Here is a 16514-nt window from a genome sequence, read left to right on the forward strand (position 1 = left end):
TCTTGTAAAACTATCTAGGTTATTTCTAAATAATTTCCTTCTGTATAGAAACGAAATCACGCTGAATTATATTGAACCAAATACCATCGTAAAAATACTGCCGTCTCCATCCGTAATCTCATCGCACCTTAACGACTCTATTAATGCACCCTTCTACCCTATTTCAGGCACAAAATTCCCGTTCATCATGAAGCTGTGCTTCTCCTCGTCTAAGACAATGAACGCTGCATGGAACAACGAAAACATCGAAAATATCAACAACCTCGGTGTGCAGGGTCACTCGATGGCACAGGCAGCACCCGGTTCGTCCATCGGCGGTGTGATGTCAGCGGTCATCAAAATTGAGGACGAGCCAATGTAAGCCAGCTAGCCAAGATGCACCGCGTGATATGGCAGCCGAAGGTAACTCCAAAACACCGAAGAAATGGTTCGTCAGCTCTCATCACCCCACCAAAACCACCACTACTACTACTGTTGCTGCTACCAAACAGCGCCGTCATATTCGTGAAAGGTCCTTCCCTTTTCCGCCCCTCTCTAAATGATGAATGATGGTCAATGATACCGGCGGTCTCCGTACCGTTTCATATACACAAAAAAAACAACTTACTACAAATATCAAAGATAGTTAAGGCAAAGTCCAACGTCCGATAACATAACGATAACTATAATCGCCAACAAAGAACTGTTGTTTTTGTCAGCGGGCAACATTCAGAGCATGTGTCATTCACCTTAATCAGAATTGTTAGTTTTTTTCGATCAGTTCAAGTAGTAGTTAATTGCACAGCGAAATGTTACTCACGACTTCATCTTGTTTTTTTTTAGAAAATTTGTCTTTTCTGCATCTTTTGAGGTAAATTCTCACATTTTTCACACACACACTTTACTATGGCGACGGCGAAGAACAGAAGAGGAGGCAGTGAAGAAAATTGAAAAAAGACATTATTTATTGCTTAGACTAAGGCAATTAGAGAAGTAGGTTTTTCTTTTTTTCTTTTCACTTTTTTATTTGTAGCCGCAGAGAAATCTAGCTGCATTGGATTCAAAATTATGGATTTTGTTGTTTTTTTTCTATAGGTAATAGAATTTGCTTTTTCTTTTAACTGGCTCAATGTTGTAGATAAAACAGGAAGTGAACGAGAAATAGGTTTCTCGATTTTAGTTCTGCGCTAACTGAAGCGCGAAGAGTAAAATTGAAGGAAAAAATTGAATTTGTTGACCTATTTTAAATTAATTGAGAGAGTAAAACATAGAGGAATTAGTTTCAAATTGTATTGTAAGAAGGAGGAAGCAAAAACAGAAAAAAACGGAAAAGTCAAAAAACTACAAATTTGAACATTTAATTTAAACATTAAGTTAGTTAGCGTAACGATAAAACTGTATAGATTTTTGTTTATTTGCAGCAAGTTTTTCTAAAACAACAATCATCACGCTGTTTGACACAACACACACCTACATACATACATATACAAAACATAAACATAGTACACTAGCCCACTAAAGTATATGGATATCGTCAATCTGTTACATACACACACTACGAGAAGTGAAATTACATTAAAACAATTTACGAACACACCCACACTGGCAGCATGTTTCGGAAGAATCTAACGCCCCCTTCCCACTTGACCGGCCAAAAAATGCATTAGCGTTGCGAAGGGGGAGCTACTGTTGTTTTATTTTCGTTTCGCAGTCACTTGTTTTTTATTTTTGTTAGTAATGAAGCGAAACGGAATGACAATTCAAACTGGGAAATTTCCAAACAATATAAAATACAAAAAAAAACATATTTCTTCAAATGTAACTTAGTTGTTAAGACTTAGCTCATTTTTGTACATTTTTATAAAAAATAAGGTAAACAAAATCTTCGTTTTTAAGGCTAGACGCAACAGAGTGAGACGAACGCAGGCAAGCGAACGAAAACAGTTGATTATTGATATTTTCCCTCCCCCATTTATTTCCCGCGGACGATAGTTTGTTGCTTTTGTTTTTTTTTTAAATTATCGATTATGTTTTTGTTCCTCACCGCTTCAGTTATCGTTAAAATCTTTGCGTAATAGAAAAGCCCACGATTGATCGGGCAAAGCCAGATTTTCACAATCAATTTTTTGAAACTACGATAGCCAAAAATTAGGAAGCAAACAAAACAGAGGCAAATGGAGGAGTTTATTTGTTGTTGAAATAAAGACGCCACGAAGAATTAAACTATTTTTGTCCAATCGATTGTGAAAGTTACGTCCGTGTGTTTGCGCTGATTTTACCTTTCATTTCGTCTTTCGTTCTATTGTTCTACAGCTATATTTTTTACTGTTTGTGTTGGTGTTCTTATTCGTTTTATTATTTTCATAGAAAATTCGTTTACTATTTTCAGTTCAGAAGCAACATATCCCACACAAATTTCCAAAAACAAGCAAAAATCACACAGCAGAAACATAATTCGAGGAATACTGAACAGAAGACGCTAACTTTTAAGCATATTACCGAGAAGAGAAGATGATGCATATATATTTACAAAAGAAATTGACAGATTCAACCAAACGTTCTTAAACCTATTGTATAAATAACGAGAAGAAAATAATCAATAATGTATGGTGGTCCAATGTTGAACAAATATCATTTCATTATTATTGAAAGTATATGCGAATAAACACAACAAGAATTAACCAAATACAAGCTAAATAAATTTTAGTGAAAGAAGCAGTTAATGCAACAGACAAACTCGCGAGAAGTTCTATACAGCTTCCCGTCGAAAGTAAAATATCGTAGTAAAGACAGTGTCTAAAAATATCATTTTATCCAAACAAAAAACACACACACACTGAAACTAGTTCATAATGAATAAGCACTGTTTGACGATTCAGAACAAAAACAAAACGAAAACTCAATTATTAGTTTAAACGGGCAATCAACAGATCTAATTTGTTTAGAAATGGTCCATCGCAAATGCTCGTGTTTATCCAAGCGATCCACCCGACCCCATCAACCGACGTTGCAAGGGCCAGACTCTATTCCGATTCCGACATGTAGTTGCAATATCATTATTCCGACTTAGTTGCAATATCATTATCGTTGTAAATTAAAGGCTGTGGATGTGTAAATGTTTTGTTATGTATGTGCGTAAGGTTACAGTGTAGCAAAATGAAGAATAAGAAGAAGAAAAACTATCAACAGCTGGTAAATTTATCAATATAAGTTTGTCTCTTTGTTGAGTCGCGACCGTTGTCGCGCAAGGCGCGCGAGAGCGAAAGCAGCATCTTTGTTAGTTGCAATTCTATAACTGTACGGTAGCAGGCATCATTATTAAGTAAACTACTATTTAAAACAAGAAAACAAAAAATCGAAAGGCGCTAATTAGACGATAGAGGACAACATAATTAATATGTATCAACACCGGAAAGCAATCAGTGACAAAACAGTGTGACTGCGCGTGGGTGGGTATGTGTGTCTGGGTATGTGCGACAGACACAAGCGTACACACACATAAAAATTCACGTACACGAATGAAAACACAAGAATCAATACGTATGTAGTAGCTAAATATCTTGAAACTCGTTGCTCAATCTAATGTTTGATTTACTGTTTGGTTTTGTCTTATGTTTTTGCGTGTAGAGTTTGTTGCTTTACTAGTTATTCCATAATCTGCTCACTGGAACAAATACCACATTAGTTGGTTTACGGATGCTACAAGAGGCAAGAGGAAGTTCAATGAAGTACTGTCTGCATTTGATAGGGTATAACTTAAAGGAAGTTGGGTGCATGGAGTCATCTTGTGTCGACTGGTTTGATGAATCTCATCTTACCTTTTTTAATTGTCTAAAGTATTTTAATTATCTTATTTTCCTGATCGTCATTTTGTTAAATTCATCTCTGGTTAGTATCACACTTTGACTACCTTACAACTTATTTCGTAAGTTTTCCGCATATACTTCTCTTTTAAAGTTTCATGTTTCTTAGATATTCAATTTCTGCGTTCTGTGTTCTATGGCACAATACACATTTCTCTTTTTTTCGATTGTTCGGTCACTATTTTTTCGAAGTCGTGATTGAAATAAAAATCAGTTTGCGTTCTAACCTAAAATATACATGTCAGGTTCACTCACACCGCCACAGTTTCGCGAGAATCAAGCACTCCCTCATAAGACCGTTCGCACTACCTCTTCTATTTGAAAACGCTAAGGGTACCTTGGTGCTTTGCCAGTATAATCCATCAGGATTCGTTGTCGTAGAGGATAGCCGGTCTAGTGAGCGTTTTGTATATGGTTTGCTTCGGACGGTACAATGTTCGACCGAAGGGCTGTTCGATCTATCTGAACTTCTCTGCTGAATACACGAACTTCTCGACCAACCAAGCCCTAGTAACAATTAAGGTTTTATGGTACTGTTCAAGCCTTCCCTAAAATTTAGATTACACGAAGTGTGCTATAAAACTAGAAATGCTACTTCGACGATGCCGTAGCACAGCATTTGTATCTGTACGGCTTTTAATGTCCTGCTATTAAGCATTGAAATTGCTGTCAAATCAGTTGAACGATGTCCACGTTAGAGACGAGCCTGTTTAGAGCGGACCATTATTTACAATGAACCTACATCCGTTATGTAGTAGGGTCGATGTACCAATAGTTTTATACTTAAGCAAAACGGCTTCGTGTATCGTAAAAGCGAAAGACGGCGCTTTATTTTGCGATCCAGTATAATCTCTTCCGGGAGTAATTCTGCTATCAAATGTGTCGCGGAACTGCCCACAAAAATAGTGACCTTTAATTACTCTTGACAACGACTATTATTCAATACAGATGCCATCGCTTTGTTAATTGCTTTCATGTTATTCTCTACTAACCCTTATTGCTGTGGGAGCAGTGGTGTGGAGATTACTGTTTGAATGATTCTATCTGATCAGAATTGCTTATATTCGACGCCATCGAACAGTGGTCCATTATCAGACCGGATACATCGTAGAAATCTTTCCTTTTCGAAAGCCTCTAGAGCTCTTCTGTATTCTAAAAGCTCATTGATTTGAATAGACGTGCGATCAAGTATTGTGAACGATAGTCGATGATGACAATCTTCGGGGCGAATATCCGAAGCATTGGAATGTGTTTTTAGGTCTACCATTCGTAGTACAAATTTGGTATGATCTAATCCACACCCTCAAAATCTTGATTTATAGAAAAAACTAACAACTTAGCTATATTATGTTCTTTTGTTCAAAATACAACGCGGTTTTGAGATGATATATGAAAATAATAATTCTGCATTTTTTTTTTAAATTGCTCAATATTTTCATAAAGAAGCGTTTTTGCTTAACTCTTTGCACAGTGGTACGACTTAGAAAAAAAGGTGGACTAAAGTCGGTTCAAATAGGACGGTTTTATGTACTTTTGGTACGCTGAATTCGTTTTTGATATTAGAACATTTTAAAAATAAACATTTACTATTCATTAGGGTGTCTCAAAAATATATTTTTTTCTAAATTGTTCTTAAAATTTCTCGACAAACATATGATTAGGGCCTAAAAGCCAACTGTCAAAATCCACTTTGAATGGAAATTCCGGACAAACCGTTACACGCCAATCACAAATGTTGGTAGTAAACGAAAGAGAAAAGTTTTCTCTTTCATAAACTGTTGTGAATTGTGTTCGACTAGTAACGCCTTAATCATATGTTTGTCGAGATTTGTGCATATTCATTTTCGTGTGCCTAAAGAAATTTTTGTGCTCTGAATTCCTATTTTGCTTTTAAAAATAAAAATTAGCTTTACTACTTATTAGAGTGGTTCAAAAGTAAGTATTTTGTCTTTTATATTGATTTTTTTCAATAGTAATTTTGGAATTTATTTTCCATATTGAAACGAATTGATTGACTTCTCATTACGGGGATTCAGAAATGACTATTTTGTTTTTACGGATCAAATAACATGTGCTCGACTAATTTTGGAACGTTTAATTCATTAGTGGGTTTTGATATGAAAACTACATTTTGTTTCATTTTCAAAAAAGCGTCATAGTGGAATGTTTAATTACGTTCACTAATCACTAATCAGTAGTTTGCTAATCAACAAGATGGTTAAAGATTTTTTTTTCGCAGGTGTGTTTTAAGTTACTTAGATTGCTTATTTCATATCTTAAATAAAAATAAATCCAAACCCCTTTTTCGCGTTTAAAAATGATCATATTTTATATGAATAATATCGCAGCTATATCAGTGCTATGAAAATTCGGATCAAAATAGTCTCACCAATTGACCAGAACTCAACTCTGTTCACTCAATTTGGCAGCTATTGCGTAACTTAGCAAGAAATAGTTCCAGAAACATTTTATGATATATTTCAAATGGTTGAAAATATTTACTGATTTTTAAACATCCTTAATACCTTTACCATCGAAAAAACCATACCTCTCACTCGGCTCCTTACTCTTGAACGCTAGTAAAACCCTTGGAGATCATGCTCTCAATGCTATTTGAAAGTTGTGCATATAATCGTGTCATTATTCTAGCCATAAAGTGATTATTCAAATTTAATATCAGTAATAACCATGCGTGTCCATTCACAGTTTTTCTAAATTTTGACTGCTTATCGCAAGTTTTCGCAAAACTAGCATAGTCTCATTTTAAAGAGAAAATTAAAGGATTTTGAATGAGTATAGTGTGATCGTGGGCGTTCACGGGCGTCATTGTTGTTATCGCATTAGAAGTTCGCATTCAATAAAAATTCATGACAAACAGTTATCTAAACACTAATTAAACCAACTAGTGACTTATTTTTCGCAATTTTACGATGTAATTTAATCACGCGGATAATTTTGGTGAAAAAATGCCATGCATAAAATACACCGTTTCTTTGAAAAACGAAAATAACCCTATGTAGGTCCTATGGTCAAATAATGCAAAAAACACATAAGTTATGCCCTTCAAAAAGTTGCTAAAAATTCATTTTACGTTCAAATCACCCAAAATCTCACAAAAATGTCTCTGATGGCTCAGCTCAAGGTGTTTAGAGTTCTAAGGTGATTCGTCTTTGGCAGTAACTAGGTGAGGAGTGAGGTAAGCGTGCAGCAGACTGCGGGGAAGAAAAATGACAGCCAACAACTTTGTTTACCCACTGAAATCCAAGCAAGCAAATGGAGAGATCTAGTAAACAATGTTGTTAGCTGTCGTTTCTAAAACCAACATGGCTGATCGGCGTTTTTGAGGATCGTATCACCTGAGAATAAAAACTCCTTGGCTCAGCTGATAGGAGAAAAATACTAGTGAGAATATCGCACAAGCTTCATATATGGACTTAGGTCCGGGCTCGTCCCACTGTGCTTTGCGATGCGAGTTTTATTTTCATTGTTAATACTGTTTTTTTACGTCTGACGTCGAAAATATAAATCCAAAATGGCAGATTCAATATGGCGACTGTGCTTGGCTAAATTTCAAGTTTTTTTATTGGCCGAAAATGTTTTAAAAGGTGGTTTTCGGGGTCGCTGATTTTGATTCTGACTTTAGAACTGTCAAATTAAAAATAGCGGATCTAATATGGCGACTGGGTTTGACCAATCTCATGTTTTATTTTGGGGTTACTGATCATGATGGTGACGTTATCACTTAATTTCGTGATAGCGGATCCAATATGGCGACTTCATTAGGCAAAATTGTAAAGTTTGCGAATTTCGTAAAAAATGGTTGCCATTTAGTAGGCACAAGTTTGAACTATCGAATTCTGACATCAGAATCGTAATCAGCGACCCCAAAAACACTCGTAAATCGGGTTTTATGCGCATTGTAACAAAATTCGCAAATTTCGTAAATGGCTTCAAATTCTGTTATCAGAATCGTAATCAGCGACCTCGAAAATCACATAATCTATCTTTATACTAGTTGAGAAGTTATCCCCGACTCTCAGAATCTTCTAAAGACCAACATAATAATAAGCTCTATTTTTGCATATTTTGATAAATTTTTTCAAAAAAAACTGACCTGCGTAAAATGCTGCAAAAAAATCTTTGAAAAAAATGTTTGAGCTAATTGCGAATTTTTTTTGGATCTCTAGGAGTTTTAGTTCAGACACAGCCAAATTTATTATGAAAAACGAGATTGTCGATTTTTAATTGTTTACAATTAATAAGCAATTATCAAATTCACATTATTTTTGTGCTAGTTGTACTCCTTACATCCCTAAGATTTGATTAAAAGAAAGAATTCGTATTTGTATGTCTACGCTAACCAGAAATCCAATAAAAAACTTAGGAGAAGAAGGTGGGACGTATACGTGCCAGTGCGTCGCAAAGGGTTAATGAAAAATTAGAAAATTTATTTCCGCATCTAGCGACCATAAAAATCGATTGAAAATTTCCGGTTAATATTTTTTTCCAAACTAGAAACTTGCTCGCATGAACTCTGTAGAGCACGAAAAAATAGGCATATTTTGAAAATTTTACTTGACGCATTGGTAACATCAGTGGCGGATTCATGGGAAGGGTCCTGGGAGTCGGAACTCTCACCGGAATTTTTTTTAACTTATTGAGGTTTTTTAAATAGTTTCCATTATAATTCGTTCTAAACTCAATCATTCCAAACCAAATTCGACCACCAAAACTGATTTTTATTAAATCCATACCAAATTTGCAAAAGGGCGAATAAGATTTGTAAACAAACTTTTGTTTTGATGGTTTCTCTTAATTTACTATAATTTCAAAGCAGAAAACAATTGAAATTACTTCTACGAAGGGTAAAAATTTACATTAACGCATATTTCTCATGAAATTCCACTCTGCAGCAGACTAATGAGCGAAACAAGTTTGTTTACAAAAAACACTTTCGCCCTTTTGACGAATTAATATTGAAATGAGGTTATAATTAGGTTATGAGGTATTGTGCAATGAACATTTCAAAATCGAAATTTCAAAATTTGTTCCTGGATTTGCCCTTGGTAAAGATGACTTGGGATGCCGTAAAATGGGATTTTGAATAGTAGTTTAGATGTACCAAAAATGGAAATTTCAAGTATTTTCAACACAAGAATGCAGCTGGACAGTATTTTCCCGCAGGCGAGTTCTTTTAGAAAGGGGCCATGGCCGGAAATCTATCTCCCGTAATCTTTAACTTAGAGCCAAGTATAAAAGTTTTTTCGATTCCTTAGTGTTAGTTCAGAAAGTTGATGAGCGCTCTACATGGAAGCGCCTATCGGTGGGAAACATGCTTAAGATAATGCCGTGTGCAAATACCAAAAATACATTCAAGGCCTATACTCAGCAAACGTGAAATAAAATAACATAATACTAACAATTCTCGACAAACACTCGATTATGGCTCAAAAGCTACCAACGGCAGTGCTCGGCGCTTAATGGTTCATCCGGAATTTCCCCCCAAAGTGAATTTTGACAGTTTGCTTTTGAGCCCTAATCATATGTTTGTCGAGAATTAACCCTTTTCGGTATGACTTTATTCTCCACACTTATCACGATAGAAAGCGACGTGCGAAGAATTTTTGCGATATTTTGAGTTTTTGCGAAATGGCACACTTTTAATAGAAAAACACTAAAAACGTCATAGCAATCGGCAAAAAATTGCTCAATGCAATGAAAAAAGAAAATCTTATGTACGTCGCTGGAGAAAGTAATTTCGAATTGTACACTGTAAAAATTGCAGAGCGATAAAAATCATTTGTTTGCGGAATTGCCATTGCAAAGAAAAATGTTCGGGATCCGAAATTCGCCATATGTCTGGTCCTGAAAATATTTAACGGACAAAAAAATTACCTACGGGAGTGTTCAGGATATTTAATAAATACGCAACCAGATTATTGTAAGGTTGAAATAAGAATTTTCTTCGTCTGGTAACAAAAAGGAGTAATCTTATACCTGCCCGGCAGACCCTTGATGACAGGGCGGCCTAGGTGCGTCTTCAGAGAATTTCGGATCTTCAAACGAGTACATTAATTTTACCGTGTTTTATTCTGGCGTATTTCTCTGCTGCTAAATGCTGCTGTCGCTAACTGAATTGATAATGAGTAGGCGGGAGGCTCCCTTTGGCCGTTTGGAACTCCAACGGATGCGTTTTTTAAGAATTTTCGTCGGCGTCGGCTTCTTCAATTTGATATATCTGAGGGGATCACTATTCACAATCTTACAGAATATTGATGTGTAATGCGACAAAAATAATTGCTTACAAAAATAACTTTATCGATTTCAAAAGATTTTGTCTCGTATCCACGAATGATCACGTGGCCTGAAAAGATTATTGGGTTCTACCTGTAAATTGATTTTATTGAAATAAACAGTAATTATCGGTACCATTCTTGGTCCGTATCATTATACTGAGCGAGCTAGCGATCTTAACACGGCCCTTTTGTCGTCAAATGAACTGCGACATGAACCAGAATAAAAATGCATCAATTCGCCTTTTTTGCCGCCGTAGCAGCTGTAGTATGATTGCAGTTGCCCGTCAAACGCAGATCGCTCGTTGGTTAGCCAGAGCCGTCAATATGGGGCTGTTGCACTGCGTGTTCGTTTGTATCATTCATCGCTAGCCTGCCAAACACGCAACATCATGGCTATAACGTCCGGGCGGTACAGTAAGTGGTTAAACACCGTCAATCATGTACAAACATGCACTCGTTTCTGTATCGTGTGCAGAGCTAGTCACGTGCGCGATTTAAAACGAACGAGTTTAGTAATTCTAGGGTATGGCTCGAGTTGTGTACACTCGATGATTTGCAAAATGAAGTTGCTAGGGTAAGTTTGGATTGAGTTTAGCAGTTCTGTTCAGTTGAAAAAAATGGGCTGGTAATTTCCATGTCAAAATGCTTTTGGCGGCTTGTAGGTAACTACGGTATTGAATCTATTGGCACACACTTTCATAATTCGGATATTCGAAGTGCGTTTTTATTACTAAGGCATCTGATAACATGCTTCTGTAGGTATTTCTAAACGACGGGCGGACTCAATTGAGTTTGTGCTTACTTAAAGCGGGTGGTCAGATCGACTTGCAAGCATTATTTTTATATCGATCGAATTCCGTAGGGCATAATCAGCAGTGGGGGTTTCTATATAGGAGTTTCAAAGTGAAATTAGAACGGAAACGATCACAGATTATTATTGCTTTATTATTTCAAACAGCCTTTTTCGATCTTTGAAACTTATATATGCTGCTATTCGGTTTGTTGCTTCATTTGAAATTTGAAACACATTTGAAACACACTTCGGGTTGGACCCCGCACCGCAAGGACGCCAACTTTAAGGGGGTGGAGGGCGCTGAAATTTTTAACTGCTTTATAAAATAAGAGGTTAAGTCATAAAATAAATTTAGATGCATAAACCCCAGAAGAACACGCTACGGCTTTGTCAGTCCCATTCAGATTTATTCACAATAAATAGTTGTATTATCAAATCTAAAGTGTATAAAAGAATAAATAACGAACGTGTTTGAGTTGTAAGCCACTGCAAAGACTTGAAAGATAACGGAAATTATTACAAACTTCATCGCTCGTTTTGACAATTTTCTAGCAACACAATTGGGGTATAAATGTGATCATAGACAGTACAGTACACAATCTCCTTAAAACTGTAGCAAAGATCGTGGAGTAAGCTAGATCCATTATCATCGAGAGATAATCCTATGTCGTACCGTGAGAATTGAAGTTCCCAATACACTAATCTGGTTAAAATAATCAACCACTTGGAATTTTTGGTGTTTTTTTGGTGCTGAAAACACCTTTTAATCTCAACTGTCCAAAATCAGGAGCTGTTTGCTTCGAATTTGTGTCACTGGTTCCTCGAGCTGTTGTATTTAACGGACTCTCAAGAGAAAAAAATAGCATTTACAAGCAATCTCATCCGCTTAGAGTTTTTAGTTTTTAGGAACAGTAACAAATGTCCCCTAATGGGAATTGTCTTTTTGAGCTAAGAGAGCATAATAATTTGAGTGAGTGGCATAGCTTTGCTCAGAATTTCTTCAAAAAAGTGCTTAGAAAATCTTTTGAGGAAAAGCCTCAGATTCTTCAGACACACGGCCTTATTCTGCGCGGCGTATGACGTGAGACTACTAAACTCACCTCACTTTATGTGACTTTTCTCACCCGACTCTGAGAGTCGACTCGGGTAATGTGAGATTCCCCATTGCTGTTAAATGGGCGTCTCACGTCACCCGAAGTGACTCTTCAGAATTGGGTGAGAAAAGTTACGTAGAGTGAGCTGAGATTAGTCGTCTCACGTCGCACGCGGCGCAGAATTGGGCCGACTGTATTTACGCGGGGCTTTGTAATAGATCATGTTGACTCTCCCCACAATATGCAGATCCTAATGATTCTCTGTGAACTTGCCGCCGACGTAATCAACTAAAGCAGTCCCGCCAAAGGTCACCAGATACGGGTTTGAAGAGACGTAACTTTTTGTCCTATCCTGTCCGATTGCCGTTAAAAATCATCGCTCACTGGAGTGAGGGTTTATTCAAACAGCCAACCCCGTGTTTTAGTAGATAAACACAAAACCAACTAGAATCGGTAATCACACTGTCGATCTCTACTTTATGAGCGAGCATGTAGATACGGTAGTTTTACATAAATGACTTGTCGCGAATAGTGTAATTTGCTTGCTTTAAACGGGATATTACAATTCTGTGCTTATCTGGGCGAACTTTCTAGATATATGTAATGGCTGAATATTTTTTCGAGATCCTGAAAATACATAGCTGATCACCTTTGTTCACCAAGAAGATCTGATACGGCCCGATCGAGTGCTATGTGTATGATTTTAGGCTGGAAATCGGAGTCTTTGATGACTTTTCCGAAAGAATATACGGAAATTGTGTGAGATTAAATGATAACACAAACATGGTGTCATCTATAAAAAGTTTGGTTTTAAGTGCGCAGCTGCCAATTAATTGCCAGATTATCAGTTTCTGAACAAATAGCTGGGGGCCTTGTGTTAGATAAAACTTTTGTCCTGTAGCATGCAGAAACAGGTTTTTAGTATGGATACGTGCAGGATCAATTTTCTGTTCTCAGTTTTTTAATGATCGTATCAAGCAGGGCCGGCGTTACACTTTTAGCACGAGTGGGTAGTAAGCATAGGGTGAGGGTAATAGAATAGGGATTTGTCTCATTTTCGCAATACACACATTTGCATTACATTTACATTAAATCACTTGCAGTGTGTTTGTGTAAATGAAATTGTTGTGCATCGATATTTTCAAATGTGTGCCCGTGATACATACGTGGCAGATTTCAAATTTATGAAAATGTCCAAAATTTCGAGTGGGTAATTATCCACTCGGTTATTTTCGAGTGGGTAGTACTACCCATACTACCCACACTATCCGCCGGCCCTCGTATCAAGACGGAACTTCCACCAGTGAACCGTGTATTTTCCAAACAAATCCCTATCTAAACATTCCAAATCCGTCCGGTAGCTTCGCTGATTTAGAATAAAGTGTCCGGATTCAAAATGATTTCAACTTGTCTTGGCTGAGATTCAACATGTTCTTAATTGGGTCATTAAATGAGAAAAACAAATCTTTTTTTTTTATTACATACATCGATAAAGCTGATTTTCGTGATCACAACAATGTTTTTTCCAACTCAGGTAATTTAAAATTTAAATTTAAAGTAAGGAAATATGTTGACAGTCTTGATTTGACACTATTAGAAGCATTTGACATATCAAATTATACGACAAATGATGCCCTGTCAGAAAAAAATGAATACATGTCTTCTCGCAGGGTTATTTTTATTTGCTATAAGCACCATCCAATGCATATAGTTTTTATTCATTTTGGGTGTTGTCTTGATAGGCCAGATGTAAACAACCGCAGTTTTCCTATGTATGGTTGTCTATGTTTACATAAGATTTATTGCAAAAAACAAAAAAATCGGTTTTACGTATTACAACGAATTATTTTTTAAATAATGTTATATTATGTATATTGGACCTAAAATTTATCGAAAACTGTATATTGCTTAATGACCCAATTTGCTCTCAGCCAATTCGGTAACTGACTATATTTGCCGCAACTTTCAATAATTTCATGTTTTCTCGCAGGCACGTTGCACGACCGGGTTGACTCTCACCAAGGATAAACCATAAAATAAATCGGAATTAGAGTGACATTTCCATGTGCATTCTCAATTTTTGTTCGAAAGTCGACTCTAAAAAAGAAAGCCAATGTAAACACCAAAGGGGCGTAGTACTGAGACTTCGCCAAGAAGACCACACTATGGCCCTATATCTTACAAGTGAGACCTATATTTCGTTCCTAGCTTTGAGAAAAGATGGAACACACTCAATTCAGATCGGTAATTTCCCAACAGCCGTGAAGTCAGCAAATTGAGATACTGATATCTCAGCAAAGTGACATTTATTTACTAATTTTCGGCGAAATATTATCCGAGTCTCAGTTATCAAACGTCACTTTTACTGATATCTCAGCAGAAAAAATGTTAGCCGAGATCTCAGCTGTTGAGATTTTGGCAAAAGATGCGAAAAAAGCTGAGATTCGGTATAAAAAATTAAGTGTGAACCACGAATCGAAACGTAATTGTATATTAAATGGCATCGGTGCTATATTTTTGACTACAAAAGCGAAAGACACATTACTTTTCAGTAATCAAAACAGTCGAACAGTGTCTCAAAAATGGCAAACAATCCGACAACTACTTATGAAAATCTATTCTGCAGACAGTATTTCTAAGTTCACGTGTATGTTGGCCAATGGAATCTTCATTTAAGAAATGCTATAAAAAGTTGTATATCTTTCCAACTTAATGATTCAATATTTGAGCAACTATTTTTCGCAGTTTTTATTCTAAACTTAAGTTGTTAAAAAATTCCATCAAATATTTCCGGTTCGCAATTCGGCTAGTTTGCATCAGAGTCCAGAAAAAATCTTGCAATCATGTTCAGTTCGAGAGAGCAAGCTAACGAAACAAACGAAAAGAAAATCTACTGTACTTCCCACCTAACTATACACTCTACTCAAAGCAGAGAACCATTACAAAAGCAACCAAACGATAAGCATACATAAATTAAAAACAAACGAATACATACATTAGCAAACAAGATATTAGGAGATAGTTATAGCAAAAGAAAGGAGACATTTTTTTATATTTTCTCGCAAAAAAAAATCACAGCTGATTGATATTTTCTCGTTTCGAACAAAATAAAATGGTTTTCATTGGCAAGATAAAAAAACCCTCACTGATGAAGGATATACCGTCGGTCAAAATAGAGAGTACCCACACTACCTTCCTAGAGCGATTTCGTTTCAGTAGTGTATGTGTGTATAGCGCAAAAAGGCAAACCAAAAGAGTAAGACGAAGATAAAAAAAAACACTGGAATAAACGACAATATTGAAGTTATGTGAACATATCTGTTTTTCGACGTGTTTCAGTTACTATATATGGTAAGACCGGACACATCTATTATATTGACCCGGAGGTCGACAAGGCGGTTTGTGAACGTGGTTGAGACTTAAGAATAAGAGAAAAAGAAAAAAACGAAAATAATCAGTTTGATGAGATAATCAGATCGGCCCGACTCTTCAGATTTAGTTTGGACATTTTATTAGTGCACGAAATGGAGGACATTAGCGAGATAATCCTTTTTGAAAGTCTTAAGTAATTTAAAGTGAAGAAAATACAAAAAAATATTTACTAAAGAAAAAGTTCTAGAGTAATTTTAGCAGTATCGTAAATATTAAAAAAAGTACTTTAAACAAGTGAGTAGAAAGTAGTTGTATTTTAGCTTAATTCGACCGACAGATTAAAGGCAGACGCGCGGCAAGCAGAAGATATCGAGCAGGATTGACGCTGCCAGCAAAAAAAGGCCAACAGAGTTCCGAGACCTAGTTTGACAGATGCTCAAGGAACCACCGCTGTACTGCTGGTATCGCCAATGGTATTAATCAACCAAGCTAGATGTGACCTGAGATGGTCCTATTTGTGGTTTGCTGCCAGTGCCGTCAATACTGGCGGCTAGCTTTTCGCTAGCGAATCAAACTCCGCGAAGAAACGGCATCTTTATAGAGCAAAGTCAAATTATATCCTAATCCCCTCTTTGAAAGAACGAGCAACATGAAGATAAAAAAAGTATTCATTCTAAATGTTTCAAAAAGTATATTTAATGTATTAGTGAGGCAAACAACAACAAACTAATCATTGTAGAGACTAAACTTTTCTCAGATTAACTGAACCACAGCGAAAAAAGAAGCAACTACTTCGACGACGGACGAATAGAAAGAGGAGAGGAAACATCTTTTTGACGGAGACCACCAGCAAAAATCGCAGCAAAGCGAATTTATTAACGCTGAACGAAACGAATACGAAAAAAAATTACATACAAAATGGTAAAGAGAGAGGCAAGTGTCAATTATTTATATAAATATGTGCCTATAGAGAAGAACACAAAACCAACTTACGATAACCGTGAAATTTTAAGAAACAAGAAAACAAAACCGTTAGCGAAGTGAACATGCCCAGCAAAGCAAAAAAACCGTCAGTCCTACAAACAGAAAAAACAACTGAAACCAAAACACTCCCGCT

The 16514-nt window shown here is 36.3% G+C and overlaps 1 protein-coding gene across 1 annotated transcript in view; it reads left to right on the plus strand.

Annotated features, from left to right (window-relative positions):
* Positions 1–14038, plus strand: part of LOC131689555 (heterogeneous nuclear ribonucleoprotein L) — an 803699-nt gene extending 789661 nt beyond the window's left edge. The window contains exon 13 of the mRNA XM_058974744.1: positions 168–14038. Within this exon, the coding sequence (XP_058830727.1) occupies positions 168–361 (194 nt within the window). The 3' untranslated portion in view covers positions 362–14038. The remainder of the gene's footprint in view (positions 1–167) is intronic.
* The last annotated feature ends 2476 nt before the right edge of the window (positions 14039–16514 follow it).

Source organism: Topomyia yanbarensis, chromosome 3 (genome assembly GCF_030247195.1).
Source record: "Topomyia yanbarensis strain Yona2022 chromosome 3, ASM3024719v1, whole genome shotgun sequence".
Taxonomy (NCBI): domain Eukaryota; kingdom Metazoa; phylum Arthropoda; class Insecta; order Diptera; family Culicidae; genus Topomyia; species Topomyia yanbarensis.